This window comes from Delphinapterus leucas, chromosome 20 (assembly GCF_059928025.1).
Source record: "Delphinapterus leucas isolate spDelLeu-1000000601 "Yukka" chromosome 20, BTC_Dleu_Yukka2, whole genome shotgun sequence".
Taxonomy (NCBI): Eukaryota; Metazoa; Chordata; class Mammalia; order Artiodactyla; family Monodontidae; genus Delphinapterus; species Delphinapterus leucas.
The window spans coordinates 15,471,624-15,487,596 of NC_143148.1; the positions used below are offsets into that span (position 1 = coordinate 15,471,624).

At 35.8% G+C, this 15,973-nt stretch overlaps 1 protein-coding gene across 14 annotated transcripts in view; it reads right to left on the reverse strand.

Annotated features, from left to right (window-relative positions):
* Positions 1-876: 876 nt before the first annotated feature.
* Positions 877-15,973, reverse strand: part of ZNF529 (zinc finger protein 529) — a 76,584-nt gene continuing 61,487 nt past the window's right edge. For 13 of the 14 annotated variants that reach the window (XM_089902277.1, XM_089902276.1, XM_089902275.1 and 10 more), the window contains one exon: positions 877-15,284. In XM_089902277.1, the coding sequence (XP_089758403.1) occupies positions 13,882-15,284 (1,403 nt within the window). In that variant the 3' untranslated portion in view covers positions 877-13,881. The remainder of the gene's footprint in view (positions 15,285-15,973) is intronic. The other variant, XM_089902263.1, reaches the window with a different exon arrangement.

The following is a 15,973-nucleotide window of genomic DNA, read 5'->3' on the forward strand; positions in this document are numbered from 1 at the left end:
AAAATAATGGTTGTGACATCTAAAAGTCGTACATAAGGTGGCTTGGTATTTTCTCTTTGTTTGTAAAATGCTTTATTTTTTCAGGAGGTGTTTTTTTTCTTTCTTGGCTAACTCCTAACAAAGACCCATGAAGTAAACTGGAACCTACTGTTTCTCTTTGGAAATATCTTCCTTGCATTTGTAATTTTAAAAATTAATATGTATGCTGAGTATTCTGATTTTACATATGTATATATATGTAACCATGTAGATACATATATGTACACACGTATATATACACACATGTGTATACATATATATTTTTAGAATACTTTCATTTAAATGATGTTGTAACTTCCCACATAATTGAAAGTTATTTGAGAATATTTTTAATATTAGACAGTGTTGTTTTTTCATGTGTGACTAACCCAATATCCTTTCTCTCCTTTATTGCTATAAAAATCCGAATTTTGTTTGAAGGGGCAGTGTGCTCAGCTTAACAAAAAACAAATAGGAAGGGAATTCCCTGGTGGTCCAGTGGTTAGGACTCCCACGCTTCCACTGCAGGGGGCATGGGTTCGATCCCTGGTCAGGGAACTAAGATCCTGCAAGCTGCACAGCATGGCCAAAAACAAACAAACAAAAAACATGTTTTAGTTTCCCTTATAGTTGTAAACAAAAGCTGTTAGATTGGATTTCTTAGTTCTTTAAAGGGGTGGGGATGGGGCAGGCTCAGTGGGTATGTATTCTTTTGGCCTTCCTCCTTTCTCCTTCCTGCCTGGAAAGTGGATATAGAGCTGCATATGGAGCAGCCATCTTATAACCATGTACTTACTAGGAAAGGAAGCATAAGAAAATTTACCGTATTATATTAAATGAAAATAGAGGATTTTAAATGGTATATATTGTATGAAAGTTTTTGGTAAACAAAACAAAATTTACCTATAGGTGCATGAAATGTATAGTAGCATTTTAATTCTTTTCATTTTAATGTGGACTGAAATAAAAACACACGTGAGAACTGTGAGTTTCAGTTTTATTTGGGGACTTACTGAGCACTATACCTTGGGAGACAACCTCTCAGATAGCTCTGAGAAATTACTCTGAAGAGGTGAAGGGGTACACACAGTTAAGGATACATCTCGGTAGAAGGTTACTGCCAGTCATGAGGAACAAATATCTCAAGTAATGATTTTAGTGCTTTTCTAAGTTTGGGAAGATGCAAGAATCCAAGTTCATTTAAAAATTCTCCTGAAATAATTCTAACTATCTAAAGGCCCATTTTTGCAGAGCACAGAGGGACTCATCCTGAATTCCTTTCAGGATGTAAGTCAGTGACTATAGTGGCTAATGGCTTGATTCTTGTAGAACTGGATGGTGTACAACATTTTTTGTTTTATAGTTTCCCCCTTTTGGTCATAAGTTCAACCAAGGTTTGTGAGGCATTTTGTGACCAATTTGTCCCATGGTGCTAGGAAGGCTCATTCCTAGGTATGGCGAGGATTTCATTGATGGGCCACTCAGTGTGCTGTTACTGGACTAGGCATTGTTAATGGTAGTCATAAAAGTTTCTGTACCATCTGTCTTACTAGTCTGTTATGGTCTAGGAAATGATTCCCTCCTGCTGCTTCTTCCCATATCTAGGGTTACACTACTGCAATCATTTTGACCTTATATGTATATGTAAAACTATATTTAGTTAATTGTTTCAGGTTGCTTAGTCATCATTATCTTTATTGGAGGCTCAGTCACATTTGGTAATGCAAAAACAATAATTTTATAAAATAGGCAGGGTATAAGTAATACAGCTAGTAGCATTGATAAGATCATAAGTAAGAATTTATACCAAGAGCTTCCATTAGGTGTGGCCCAGTATATCCCCAGTCATCTGACCCAGTGTGTTCCTTACCAATCGCTATCTTTAAAGGTAATGATATATAAGCATTATTCATAAGGCACTCAGCCCAATTTCCTAGTGTTATTAGGCTGGTTATCTTTAGTATGATTTAATTGTTCCCAGCAAACAAATTGTTCCCTTAAATTTAAACAACCATAGCCTGGTATTAGCCATATAAATCCATCCCATGACTGAGGGAGGGTCCCTCCTAATAATCAGGAGTATATATTCTTTCACTGAAATTAGCTCATTTCTCTGAGCTTGAGTAACTTTAAAATTCATATTTATGTCCAGGGTCAGAGCAAGTATGATTGGTTGGCCAACTGAGGGGGTCCCATCTAGTAATATCAATAATGGCCCGAAGAGAACTATAACTTCTTTCTTCTATAATAAATTTCCTAAGGACTATCCAATCATTGCCTTGGAGAGGAGAAATCCCCCAAGGTAACCCAAAAGTACTGGACATAAGTAATTGACCATAAGCCCAACAATTGGATTAAGTTTTAAACTCTGTGTAGAATTTTGCCTGTAATAGAAAACATTTGATTCATATGCAGAAGTCCAAGAGATCAAGAGAACACTATAAATAATCATACAAGTCAGGTCTAGCATCTTGGGATAGCTATTTCTGATGTTGTCTTCTTGTCCTGGTGTGCCATTTCCTCTCTGTTTGAGCATTGTTTTAAGGTGAGTTTGAGGTCAGCAGTGCTCTGTATAGACCAGTACAGTGTAGGGGCCCATTTTAAGTGGGAAATATGATTCTAAGAGTGAATTTCTTCACTTTTGCTGCACATCAACTAGTTTAAGGGTCCTTTCATCTAGGTTGGAGACAGTCCTTTAAATCAGGGGTTCCCAACCCCTGGGCTGCGGACCTGTACTGGTCCGTGGCCTGTTAGGAACCGGGCCGCAGAGCAGGAGGTGAGCGGCTGGCGGGTGAGTGAAGCTTCTTCTGCTGCTCCCTATTGCTCCCCACTGCTCTCATTACTGCCTGAACCATCCCCCTCCCCCCTTCCACGCCATCCGTGGAAAAACTGTCTTCCACAAAACCAGTGCCTGGTGCCAAAAGGGTTAGGGACTGCTGCTTTAAATGATGTTTCTTCATATGTATATAATCTCCTGGTTGTAGGTCACAGGGCATCTGATCTTCATCTAAAGATAGACTACTGTGATAAGCTTCAGAAACAAACCTAGAATGTCTTTTAATAATTCAGTTAAACTTTTGTAATAACACAACGTAGTAACAAGGAGTCATCCAGGAAGTGAGTCTTAGGTAGTAAACACAAACCCTCAGAAGCAATTGACAACACTAGAACTTAACATACATAAAGTAATATCACTAAACCATAATTTTTCTCTCTAAAATTATCCTGATTTCTACCAAAGATAGTCAAATTAAGACTAATTGTTTGCAAAATAAGTTTGGTTTCAATAAACTTAGCCTGATTATTCACATAAGTGTAATTCATCCTACAGGCTCTTTTAAATTGGCTGTGCTGGAACTTTTTATAAGGAATCTCAGATTGAACTTTTAAAAGGCCTCTTAAGGCCAGGAAAGCCCTGCCAAGGACTTGCCACCTGTGATGGGTATAGATTTGGATGAATTCCTCCCTTCTCAAGGTCCCCAAAATAACTCAAAATTCCTGTACCGTCAGGAAGTGGCCTTCCTTATTTACCTGGTAAGGCTGCTGGGAACCTAGGAGTTTCCAATTTCTGGAGGGATCGGGTAGAAAAGATAAATGTTTCTACTGTGCTTACAAAAGTATAGTTTACCAAATTGCTGTCAGTTATAATTAGCTTAAGGGGGAGGGTTTCCTTATATCTGGAAAACAAAGATTAAAAACCAGTAATATTTCAGACAAAAAAGTCATAAAAACTATCATTCAGCCCTATGTAGCTAATTCTTGTTGATCTTGCTCTTTTGTTAACAGTATTATGAAGCCATCAGGGTTTCCATTAGAATTCTTTAATTTCTTACCCAGTTCAGTGGTATGATGTAAAAATTATCAGAAACCTGTACTGGTCAAAAGGTCCTTTCTATGAATCTTCTTGAAGATGAAGCATTTTTATAAAAGCATCAGAGTACAATAACTGCCTATAAATGACAAAAGACTTAAAAACGCATGGTCAAAGATCTGATTACAATGCAATTGGCAAAGAAACTTGGTTACTTCTGTAACATAGAACAATTAAAGATAACAACTAGAATTATGACTGATAACATTATACTAGAACATACCAGACTTTTAGGAATTCCACGTAATTTCTAGAATAGCTATATTAATAACATTTATCCATACAGTATATCCTAAGAGGGTTTATCACCATTCATTTGATAATACTTCCCATGTTCTTTAATATACCAAATAAGCCTAATTAGTTTAATATCTTTCTCTGATAAGGAGAGAAAACAAATCTCTTGAGATGTTCCAGGGGACCTCTGGAAAATGTCAAGTTTATTTCAGGTCAATAACACTTCATTTAGAAGTTGATTTTTGGAAAGTTTGTCAAAAACATCAAATAGGATTATAGGTGCTGTGAAACAATACTTTTTCACTTAACTAAAGTGACAATAAAAGATTTCAAAGGCAAATACAGATAGTTACAACAGATTACTTAAAAGGTAAAGAAACTTTTATAATCTGTTATTAAAGCAGATCACTATTCCAGGAAAACTTTGTCCTCTTAACAGAGAGGGAAACAAATTCTAGTTTTGCACCACCTTACCTTTAATATTAAAATTCATTTACTCAATTAAATTTATTCTAATCTTAGTCCTGATCACACATTAAACTCTTTGCCCAGGGTTTCTTTTCCATTACTTTCTATAATTTCCTTTTTATCTCCAGATTTTGTCCATTTCTCTTCTATCTGACCTCTCTTTCAGACAAAATTACTTTCTTTTCCCTTAACAAAATGTATTTCAATTCCTTATACCTTCTTTTTCCTTGCATACAAGGATGTTTCCTAATTAATTTTTTAAAAATTTATTTTTGGCTGTTAGGTCTTCGTTGCTGCGTGTGGGCTTTCTCTAGTTGCGGTGAGTGGGGGCAACTCTTTGGTGCGGTGTGCGGGCTTCTCATTGCGGTGGCTTCTCTTGTTGCAGAGCACGGGCTTTAGGCGCATGGGCTTCAGTAGTTGCAGCACGTGGGCTCAGTAGTTGTGGCATGTGGGCTGTAGAGCGCAGGCTCAGTAGTTGTGGCTCATGGGCTTAGTTGCTCCATGGCATGTGGGATCTTCCCGGACCAGGGTTCGAACCCATGTCCCCTGCATTGGCAGGAGGATTCTTAACCACTGTGCCACCAGGGAAGCCCCAGAAGTTTTTAATTTTAATGACATCTGACTTATCAAGTTTTATTTTTCAGGGACCATATTTTTGGTGTTTCTAGGAAAAATCATTGCCAAACCCAAAGTCACCTAGATTTTCTCCCATGTTATCTTCTAGAAGTTTTTGTGTTTTTGTTTTTTTTAGTTTTACACTGTAAAGTTAGGCCCATGATTTATTTTGAATTTTTTTTTAAGTCATAAAACCTGGTCCAGATTCATTTTCTTAATGTGGCTATCAAGTTGTTCTAGCAGTATTTGTTGATTGTTACATTTCTCCGTTGATTTGTCTTTGCTGTCTTGTCAAAAATCAGTTGGCTCTATTAGTTTGGATCTATTTCTGAGCTCTCTATTATATTCCATTTATCTACTTGTCTGTTCTCTTGCCAGTACACACTGTCTTGATTACTGTGTCTTTATAGTAAATCTTGAAGTTGATAGTGTTAGTCCTCCCACTTCTTCATCTTCAGTATTGTTTGACTATTCTGGGTCCTTTGTCTTTTCATATAATCTTTAGAATCAGTTTGTCAATATCTACAAAATAACTTGTAATTTTAATATAGCATTGACTCTATAGGTCAAGTTTGGAATACCTGTCATATTAACAATATTGGGTTATGAACATAGAATTTTTTAATATTTATGAACATAGAATATTAATTTATTTAGTTCTTTGATTTCTTTCATCAGAGTTTTCTAGTTCTTCTCATATATCTCTTGTACATATTTTGTTAGATTTATTCCTCAGTACTTTTTTGGTTCTAATGTAAATAATTATGTGTTTTTAATTTCAAATTCCTATTTTTCATTGCTGGTGTATAGGAAAGTACTTGACTTTTGTACATTAACCTTATGTTTTGCAACCTTGGCTATAATCACTTATTAGTACCATGAGTTTTTTGAGCATCCTTCAGGATTTTTACACATTCAACCATGTCATCTGCAGATAGCTTTATTTCTTACTTCCCAATCTGTATACGGTTTCTTTTTCTTGTTGCATTAGATAAGACTTCCAGTACAATACTGAATATGAGTGGTGAGAGCAGATATCCTTCCCTTGTTCCTGCTTTTAGAGGGAAAGCCTTTATTTCCTCACCATTAAATATGATGTTACCTGTTAGTTTTTGGTAGATGTTCTTATCAAATTGAAGAAGTTTCCTCTATTTCCAGTTTCCTGAGAGGGTTTTAATAATGAATGAGTATGGAATCTTTTCATATGCTTTTTCTGCATCTATTGATATGATCATATGATTTTTCTTCTTTAGCCTGTTGATATGATAGATTAATTACTTGATTTTGAAATGTTGAGCCAGTCTTGCATGCATGGGAGAAATCCCACTTGACTGTGGTATGTAATTACTTTTCTACATTTGTTGGATTTGATTTTCTAATAATTTGTTGAGGATGTTTGCTTTTATATTCATGAGAGATATTGGTATGTAATTTTCCTTCCTTACAATGTCTTTATCTGATTTTGGTATTAGGGTAATGACAACGTCATAGAATGAGTTAGGACATCATTCTATTTTCTGGAATAGATCACAGATAATTAGTATTTCTACCTTAGACATTTGGTAGAATTCACCAGTGAAATCATCTGTGCCTGATGCTTTCTGTTTTGAAGGTTGTTATTCATTTCCTCTAACAAATATGGACATACTCAGATTATCCATTTTTTTGTGTGTCTTTTGGTAGATTTTGTCTTTTTTGGGATTTGTTTTGTAAGTCATCTAATTTGCTGGGATACAGGTATTCATAGCATTTCCTTATTATACTTTATATTTCTGTGAGGTTGGTAGTTAAGCCCTCTTTTTCATTCTGGATTTTAGTACCTTCTCCCTTTTTATTTTCATGGTGGTTTTAGCCAAATATTTGTCATTTTGTTGATCTTTTACTTGATTTAAAAAAATTTTTTGACTGCGCCATGTGGCATGTGGGATCTTAGTTCCCCAACCAGGGATCAAACCCACGCCCCTTGCACAGAGTCTAAACCACTGGATCACCAGGGAAGTTCCTTGTTGATCTTTTAAAGAAACAAATTTTGGTTTCATTTATATATTTTTTCTATTATCTCTTCCATTTATTTCTCATCTATTCCTTATTATTTCCTTCCTCTTCTTGTTTTAGGTTTTCCCCCCTAGCTTCTTAAGCTGCAAAGTTAGGTTACTGATTTGAGATTTCTTTTTCTTTTTTAAAATATAAGCATTTACAGCTATAAATTTACCTCTATGTGCTGCTTTATATGCATCTCCTTAGGTTCATTTTCATCTGAAAATATTTTTCTAATTTTCCTTATTTTTTGTTTGACCCTTAGGGTTAATTAGTAATGTGTTTAATTTCCAAATATCTGTGAATTTTTCAAATTTCTTGGATTTCTAATTTAATATCATGTGACTGAAGGATATACTTTGTATGACTTTAATCCTTTTAAATTTATTAAGATTTGTTTCATGTCTCAGTGTGTTTTATCCTGGAGAATGTTTTATATGTATATGCTTGAGAACAATGTGTATTTTGCTCTTATGGGGTGGAGTTTCTATTGATGCCTATTATCTAAGTGATTCATAGTTTGTTCAAGTCTTCTATTTTCTTGTTGACCATCTACCTAGTTTTTCTAGCTGATATTGAAACTGACTTTGAAGGCTCTACCTATTGTGAAATTGTCAATTTTTGCTTCATGTATTTTGGAGCTCTGTTTTTATCTGCATTCCATGTTTATTTGGGCATTTTTATATAGTAACTTTAAAATCCTTATAATTCCAACATCTTTGTCATCTTGGTTTGTTTTGGTCTTTTTTCATTCAAGTTGAATATTCCTTGTTCTTGCTAGGATGAGTAAGTTTTGACTGTACCCCAATGATTTGGGTTATAATCTTATGACACTCTGGTTCCTATGTAAATCTGTTACTTGTTGATAAGCAGGAATTTAGTCATGGCTCTCTTTACACACATAGTATTTGGAGCCCCCACTGGCTGGAAAGGGAAAGAACCTTTGTTACTGCTTCATTGGAGTGATAATTCACATATTGCCCCTGTAAATGTCTGTCAGTGCCAAGTCGCAACAGTAGTCAATGCCCCAGTTGTACTTACACACTCTCAATGCATCTGCCAGCCAGGAAATGAGGTGTGCTTCATGGTTCTTGGGCTAGGTTGGCAGTCAATGCTCTAATCACATACATGATCTTTATAGATGCCCATTATTGATGGGCCAGGATGGCAGTCAGGTCTCTGCTCACACACACAACGCCTCCATATGCCCATTGCTTGGGAGAAAAGTCATTACTGCTGGGCTGGGATCTTAGGCTGTGCACACACAAGGCCTCTGCAGATGCTTACTGGCAAGAAGGGAGGATGGTGCTGCTAGCTGTTGTGCATAGTAGTGTGAAAGATGGGCATTTTTAAAGTGTTCAGCTAATGCAGAGTTGGCATTGTCAATAGGGTATTGTTCTGCAGGGCAGCAACCTTCTCAGCCCTTTGGATAGGAAAAGGAAGCATACCTTGGGTGTTTTTATTTTTTTGTTATTGTTTGGTGTTTTGGTAGTTGTTTGCACCTGGTGGTCTTTCTAATTTCAAGTCTCTGGTGCTCAGATAGGAATATATGGGGAGACAAAAACAACAAAACACCCAGTCTTCTGCCAGGGAACTCACCACTGGGCTGGGTTGTTATTCGAATCCCAATGTCAATAGATTTGGCCTTCATTACTCCAACTTTCAGATTCTTCTTAAGTTTATTTCATGTATTTTTTCCATGGATTTTAAGTCTAATAAGTGGAGAGTAATAGGGCAAAGTGTGTTTACTCCATCATGTCCAGAAGTATGGTTTCTTATCTTTGCTCTTTTGCACATACAGGATATTTCTCCCCCTCCCTGCTTCTAAGATTTTCTCTTTGGCATGGATTTTAATCAATTTCGTTATGATTCCCTTGGAGTAATACCCCCTGTCCCCCATGTTTCTTGTGATTGGGATAGGTTGAACTTCATGGACCTGTGGGTTTATAATTTTCATGAAATTTGGAAAGTTTTCAGCCATTATTTTAATTAATTAATTTATTTATTTATTTATTTATTTTTGGCCACATTGGGTCTTCGTTGCTGTACGCGGGCTTTCTCTAGTTGTGGTGACTGGGGGCTGCTCTTCATTGTGGTGCACGGACTTCTCATTGCAGTGGCTTCTAGTTTCAGAGCATGGGCTCTAGGGTGCATGAGCTTCAGTAGTTATGGCATGCGGGCTCAGTAGTTGTGGCTCACAGGTTCCAAAGTGCAGGGTCAGTAGTTCTGGTGCATGGGCTTAGTTGCTCCACAGCATGTGGGATCTTCCCAGACCAGGGCTTGAACCCGTCTCTCCTGCATCGGCAGGTGGATTCTTAACCACTGCACCACCAGGGAAGTCTCTTAGCCATTATTTCTTCAATTATTTTTTCGGCCCCTGCCCATTCTTTTTCCTCTTTTCTAGGGATCTCAATTACACATAATTAGGCTAGTTGAAGTTGTCATACAGCTCTCTGATACTCTTATTTTCTCAGTCTGTTTTTCTCTGTTTCAATTTATATAGTTTTTATTGCTATGTCTTCCAGTTTACTAATGCTTGCTTTTGCAATGTTTAATCTATTAATCCTAGCAACTGTGTTTTTATGTCTCAGACATTGTTGTTTTTACCTCTAGATTTGTTTGGGTCTTTTAAATATTTTCGACATTGGTACTTAACATGATCAATCTCTCTTCCTTGTTGGATATGTAAAATATAGTTATGACTTTTGTATTGTCAGTATCTATTATTAAATACAAGATCTATTTTTGTCATTTCTAGTTCTGGTTGTGTTTCTATTGATTTTTTGCATTATAGTCATGTATGCCTGCTTATTTACACTTCTGGTAAAATTTATTTGCTACAGACATTATGAAAGTTACCTTCAATGTGCTTGGTATTTTTGCATTTCTATAAATATACTCAAACTTTGTTCTGTAATATACTTATGTTACCTGGAAACAATTTGTTCAAGATTTGCTTTAAGCTCTGTTAGGTGGGACTAGGAAAGCCTTAATCTAGTGCTAACTTGCCTATCTACTGAGGCAATAGCTTTTTGAGTAATCTAACCAGTGCCCTATAAATTATGAGGTTTACCACTCTTGCTGGTGGGGACACAAACTATTCCTGGCTCTGTGTGAGCTCCAAGGATTACCTGTGCTCTTAAGCATTTCTTTTGTTGGCCTCAGGTGGTTTCCTTGATCCCATGCACTGATGAGAACTTGGCTCAATACTCTGCCCTGCAGACTCTAGCCATCACTGCCTCCCTGGACTCTCAGCTCCATCTTGTCTACTTAGGGAGATTACAAAGCTCCCCTTGTATTCCCCCTCACAGTGCTGAGGTGTGGAAATGCTCTCTAGGCAGTAGGCTGGGTCAGGTGTGTGGATCACATTTGTTTATACTTTCTTAGGCATTACCATTGTGTTGCCTGGTGTCCAATGTCTGAAAACCTTTATTTCTCATATTATATCTAGTGTTTTGTTATTTTAGGCAGGAAGGTAAATCCTGCCTCTATTATTCCCATTTTGACTGGAAACAGAGTATTAAAAAAATAAATTCTATTCTTAAGAATTGAAAGAAGAAAAAAAAAAACAAAGAATTGCAAGAGGAACTACAGAGCTTCCATATGCCCTTCTCCGAGTTTGCCTAATACTAACATTTTACACTACTGTAGTATAATGATCAAGACCAGGACATTAACATTGGGAACAATACTATCATCAAATGACAGGTTTGATTGAATTTCATCAAGTTTTCTCTGCTAATGTTCCAAAAATTGAATCCACAATCTGGCATTGTATTTAGTTCCCTTGCCTTTTATGACCTAGAAAAGTTATGAACTTTTGGAGTATTGGGCAAGTTATTTTACAGAAGGGTATTCATTTTGGGTCTGCCTGCAGTTCCTTCATTATTAGAACATAGTTACGCATGTTTTGGTGAGAATACTACCGAAGTGTTTGCCCTTCTTAGTGCATCACCTTGATGCCAGTGTCTCACTGTTGGTGATTATTTGGTTAAAGGGGTGTGTGCAATGTTTTATCTTTGTAATTACTTGGGAGAGATACTTTGAAACAATTCTAATATCCCATTTTTTCCTTATACTTTCACTTTCAACTTTTACCATCCATCAATGGATTTTGTATGTAATTACCACTATTATTATGGTGATTTCCTATTTCCCTCATTCCCTTTACATATATTAATTAGAATTCTTCACCATTAAATTGAACCAGAATCCTTTCCTTGCAGTAGCTAATTTTATGGTTCAGGACAGCAATAAACAGGATAGGTCTGGAACATCCCTTTGTATTTGGGGAAAGAACCCAAAGCTTCCAAGTAGGCTAGGGAAAATGTGGAAAGGATAAAGGAACAAATGAAAATGGAAAGGAATAAATTTTATCAATTTGATCACCAAGAAAAAGTACCAGAAAAAGTACCAAATGTTACATTTTGGTTTATCAGATTAGCAGTCTGTGAAATGACAGGAGTTCATAACAAAATTCAAAGAAAAATGTTAATGTAATGTGACCAAAATATTAATGTAATGTGAACAAAATGTAGCTGTAATTACAAATAAGGGAGACAATAAGGATGTGTTGTATTTTTTTTTCATTTATTAATGATTCAAAAAAATAAGTGTCAAGCCACATGGTTATTTTATTTCTGTCATTAATTTTAAGTCCGTATATAAGGTTTGGATAGTTCATTGTTTTAATTTGTTCGAGCAAGCAAAAAATATTAAAAACACACAAAGAAGTGTAGGACAAGTAGCTCTGAAGTACTGTGCAAGAAGAGGGAAATTAATCAGCATTGATGGTAACTCAGAATAACCAGGTAGAGTAGGATATAAGAGCAAATCAGCAGTGTGGTCACATGACAGCTCAGTAAATAGAGTGAGCTATTAATAACAACATTAATAATTATAATACAATTGAACTATTTCAAAGATATGAAATAGCAAGTATCCTAATAAGGGTAACAACAGAGACCCATTCTTTTACTCTGTAGGACATGAATGATCAGTTACATACTTTTAATAACTGCTAAGTTAAGTAAATTACTAATAAGGAATATGTAAAGAAAACATAGCTCAGTATACCCAATGAGAAAACCTTACTACTGCTGATCATGCAAAACTGGGCAAGATACCAATCTCAAAAATTAAAATCTAAAAAAAAAAAAAAAAAAATTAAAATCTAATGAATGACAGTGATGTAAATGTATGTAAATATAACAGGTAAATTTTCTTATAAAAATTAATAACCAGTGGCTTTTGATCACTTTGATTCTATAACCAGGTCAACTGTCATAAGAAAGAGGTGATGAGTAGCTAAGATTTGCAACCTTATTAACTGTCTCATTTTTTTGTTGTTGTCTTTTCGTTTTTCCTGGTCAGGGGAGATTGCTAAAATCAAAGGTCTACTGATTTTCCAACTGCCAAAACACAGTAAGACAACACTGAATGGAATAAAAAGGAAAATTATAAATAGATACAAAACCCAATTGAAGACATGGTAAATAGGCAGCGTTGTAAACCCTCTTAATTTTAGTGACCAGCTTATAATCATTGCAATAGCTGTAGATTTTCTCCTACTTTTAAAGTTGCCTAAGAAATTTAAGAGATGTAAGATTGGGTTAGAATATTTTATGAAATATTTAAAATGCTCATTTTATTTGGATGCCTACTGGTACTGCCTAGAGGTGAAAAGGCTCCTTAAAGGAATTGTGTTGCAAAAGGTATTTAGGGAAATCTGTTGTGTCAAAACAAAACAGAAATTCAAAAAGAATTCAAACATTTGATGACAATGGAAAAGTTAAAACATCTACCATTAAAACAAAATCAAAAGAAAACAAAACAAATCTACACAAACACCTGGCAGGACCACAAGACTTTAAAATCACATAGTGTCTGGGGGTTCTAACTCTCTGGAGAAGATAAGTATGCCATATAAAACAAGCAAAAAATTAGAATGCAAAAGATATATTTGAGCAGTATTACAAGTCACTAAGCCAAAAACAATAAATAGCCAAAAACACAAAAACCAAAAGTAACTGTAAGCAAAACATCCCTGGACAAGAAACTCATATGAGGGCTCCCCTGGTGGTGCAGTGGTTGAGAGTCCGCCTGCTGATGCAAGGGACACGGGTTCGTGCCCCGGTACGGGAGGATCCCACATGCCATGGAGCGGCTGGGCCCATGAGCCATGGCCACTGAGCCTGCGCATCCGGAGCCTGTGCTCCACAACAGAAGAGGCCACAACAGTGAGAGGACCGCGTACCGCAAAAAAAAAAAAGAAAGAAAGAAACTCATATGAAAATAACTCAAATAATTAATAATTAGGGAAATACATTTCCCATGCATTTAAGAAACGGATTGATAGGCATCATCCTACATAAACGGATATTCAGAATGTTAATTGATATAAAAAGGAGAAATATTTGGTGATATTGAACAAAGCTGAAAGTATATCTCACTTATGAATGAATAATTCTAGTTCTAGAGTGGCCATAAAGTCTGGAAATAGATTTAATTGAGGTAGAATCTCTGCGATAAATTATACTTAAATACACATATTTTTCCAATGAAACTCAGAAATAAATGGGCTTTATATATGTCTTTCATTCAAAAATCTTCTCACCAGTACAACTTGTTCAATGTCAAGTAATTTGCCTGCCCGCTCTAAAGGCATTCCCACATTCCTTACATTCATAGGGTTTCTTACTATTATGAATTCTCTGATGTTTTGTAAAGGATGAACTATGTCTAAAGGCCTTCCCACATGCCTTGCATTCATAAGGTTTCTCTCCAGTATGAATTCTCTGATGTTCAGTAAGGGCCGAACTGTGTCTAAAGGCCTTCCCACATACCTTACATTCATAAGGTTTCTCACCACTATGAATTCTCTGATGTTGAATAAGGGCTGAAGTAAGTCTAAAGAACTTTCCACACACTTTACATTCATAAGGTTTCTGACCACTGTGAATTCTCTGATGTCGAGTAAGTTCACTACCTACTCCAAAAGCTTTCCCACATTCCTTACATTTATATGGTTTCTCACCAGTATGAATTCTCTGATGTCTAGTCAGGGATGAACTGTTTCTAAATACCTTTCCACATGCTTTGCATTCATAGGGTTTCTTACCACTATGAATTCTCTGATGTCTAGCAAGTTCTCGACAGACTCCAAAAGTCTTCCCACATTCTTTACATGCATAAGGTTTCTCACCAGTATGAATTCTCTGATGTTCAATAAGCTGTGAACGAATTCTAAAGACCTTCTCACATTGTATACATTTGTATGGCTTCTCACCAGTATGAATTCTCTGATGTTCAGTTAGTTGTGAATGAAATCTAAAGTCCTTGCCACATTCCATACATTTGTAAGGTTTCTCATCAGTATGGATTTTCTGATGTCTAGTAAGTTGTGCATGCACTCTAAACGATTTCCTACAGAAAGTGCATTCATAGGGTTTCTCACCATCATGAATTCTTTGAAGTGCAGTGATTTTTTCAATTCTTCTAAAAGTCCTTCCATATTGCTTACATTTATAGCACTTCTGATCATCACAGTGTACACTATGGTCTTCACAAAAACTAAATGCATTCCCACATTCCATACATTTACAAGGTTTCATACCAGTATGAATATTCAGTTGTAGGGTATGTGGGTCATCTACTCCAAAGGTTTTCCAATATCTACTGTGTTCAGAGGTTTTCTCAGTATATATTTTCTCATATTCATCAAAGTTTAAGTCACAACTAAGGACCTTCCCAAATTCCTTACAGGGCTTCTCACTATCATGAATTCTCTGATGTAATGTAAGAGATTTATGATTTTTGTAATTGGGTACTTTTTCAGAGATGATTTTCATTTGACTGAAATATCCCACTTCAGGTCTTTGCACTTCAGTCTTCCTTTTGCTTTGCCAATCATTTCTGACAATGGAGTTCTCAAGGCCAACTAATTTACTACTTTCTATTACTTCCCAATGAGAACCATTTTTTTCAATAATGTCCTTCTCTGTAGATAAAGTCTCTTTGTCACACTTGGATTCCAAGTCTGAAAGAAAGGGAAAAAAAAATTTCTTTTTTCATGTGTAACAAAGATAAAATAGTTATAAAATGCACAGGAGAAAAACTGAAAATAATTCACAGTATAAGTGAATGATTAAAATACTGTTATGAAGTTTGAGGAAAGGTAAAGAGAACTCAGAGAATGATAAGAGTATAACATAAGGTTGTGAGGTTTGTGCTAAGAGAAATGGATTAAGTCAGTGGGTCTGAAATTTTGGTGTTGATCATCACCTAGTAAGCTTGTCAAGCACTGATGTTCATGAACTAATCCAGATAAACTGAATCAACACCTATAGATGTGGAAATTAGTCATCAGTATCTTGTAGAAATACTGCAAATACAGATCAAAATTTGATTATTGATACATACTAACAATTTTCTGATACTTCTTTTATAATATAATCCCAATACTTTATCATCGATAACAGGGTGCTGCTTGTAAAACAACATCTTAATCCATTATCCCCTTTCACCTAATCATTTTCACCTTCTGCATCAAACCACATTTCCTATCATTTAGAGATACCCACAAGATATTTCATTTCTCAGAAATGGAATCCTTATATACTACTTCCTTTTCGTTGTCTGGGTCTAAAAGTTACCACCCTCTGAAATTAGGTACTAGCTGACTCTAAGTAAGTTCATATCTATGTCTCTATTCCAATATCTAGTTCC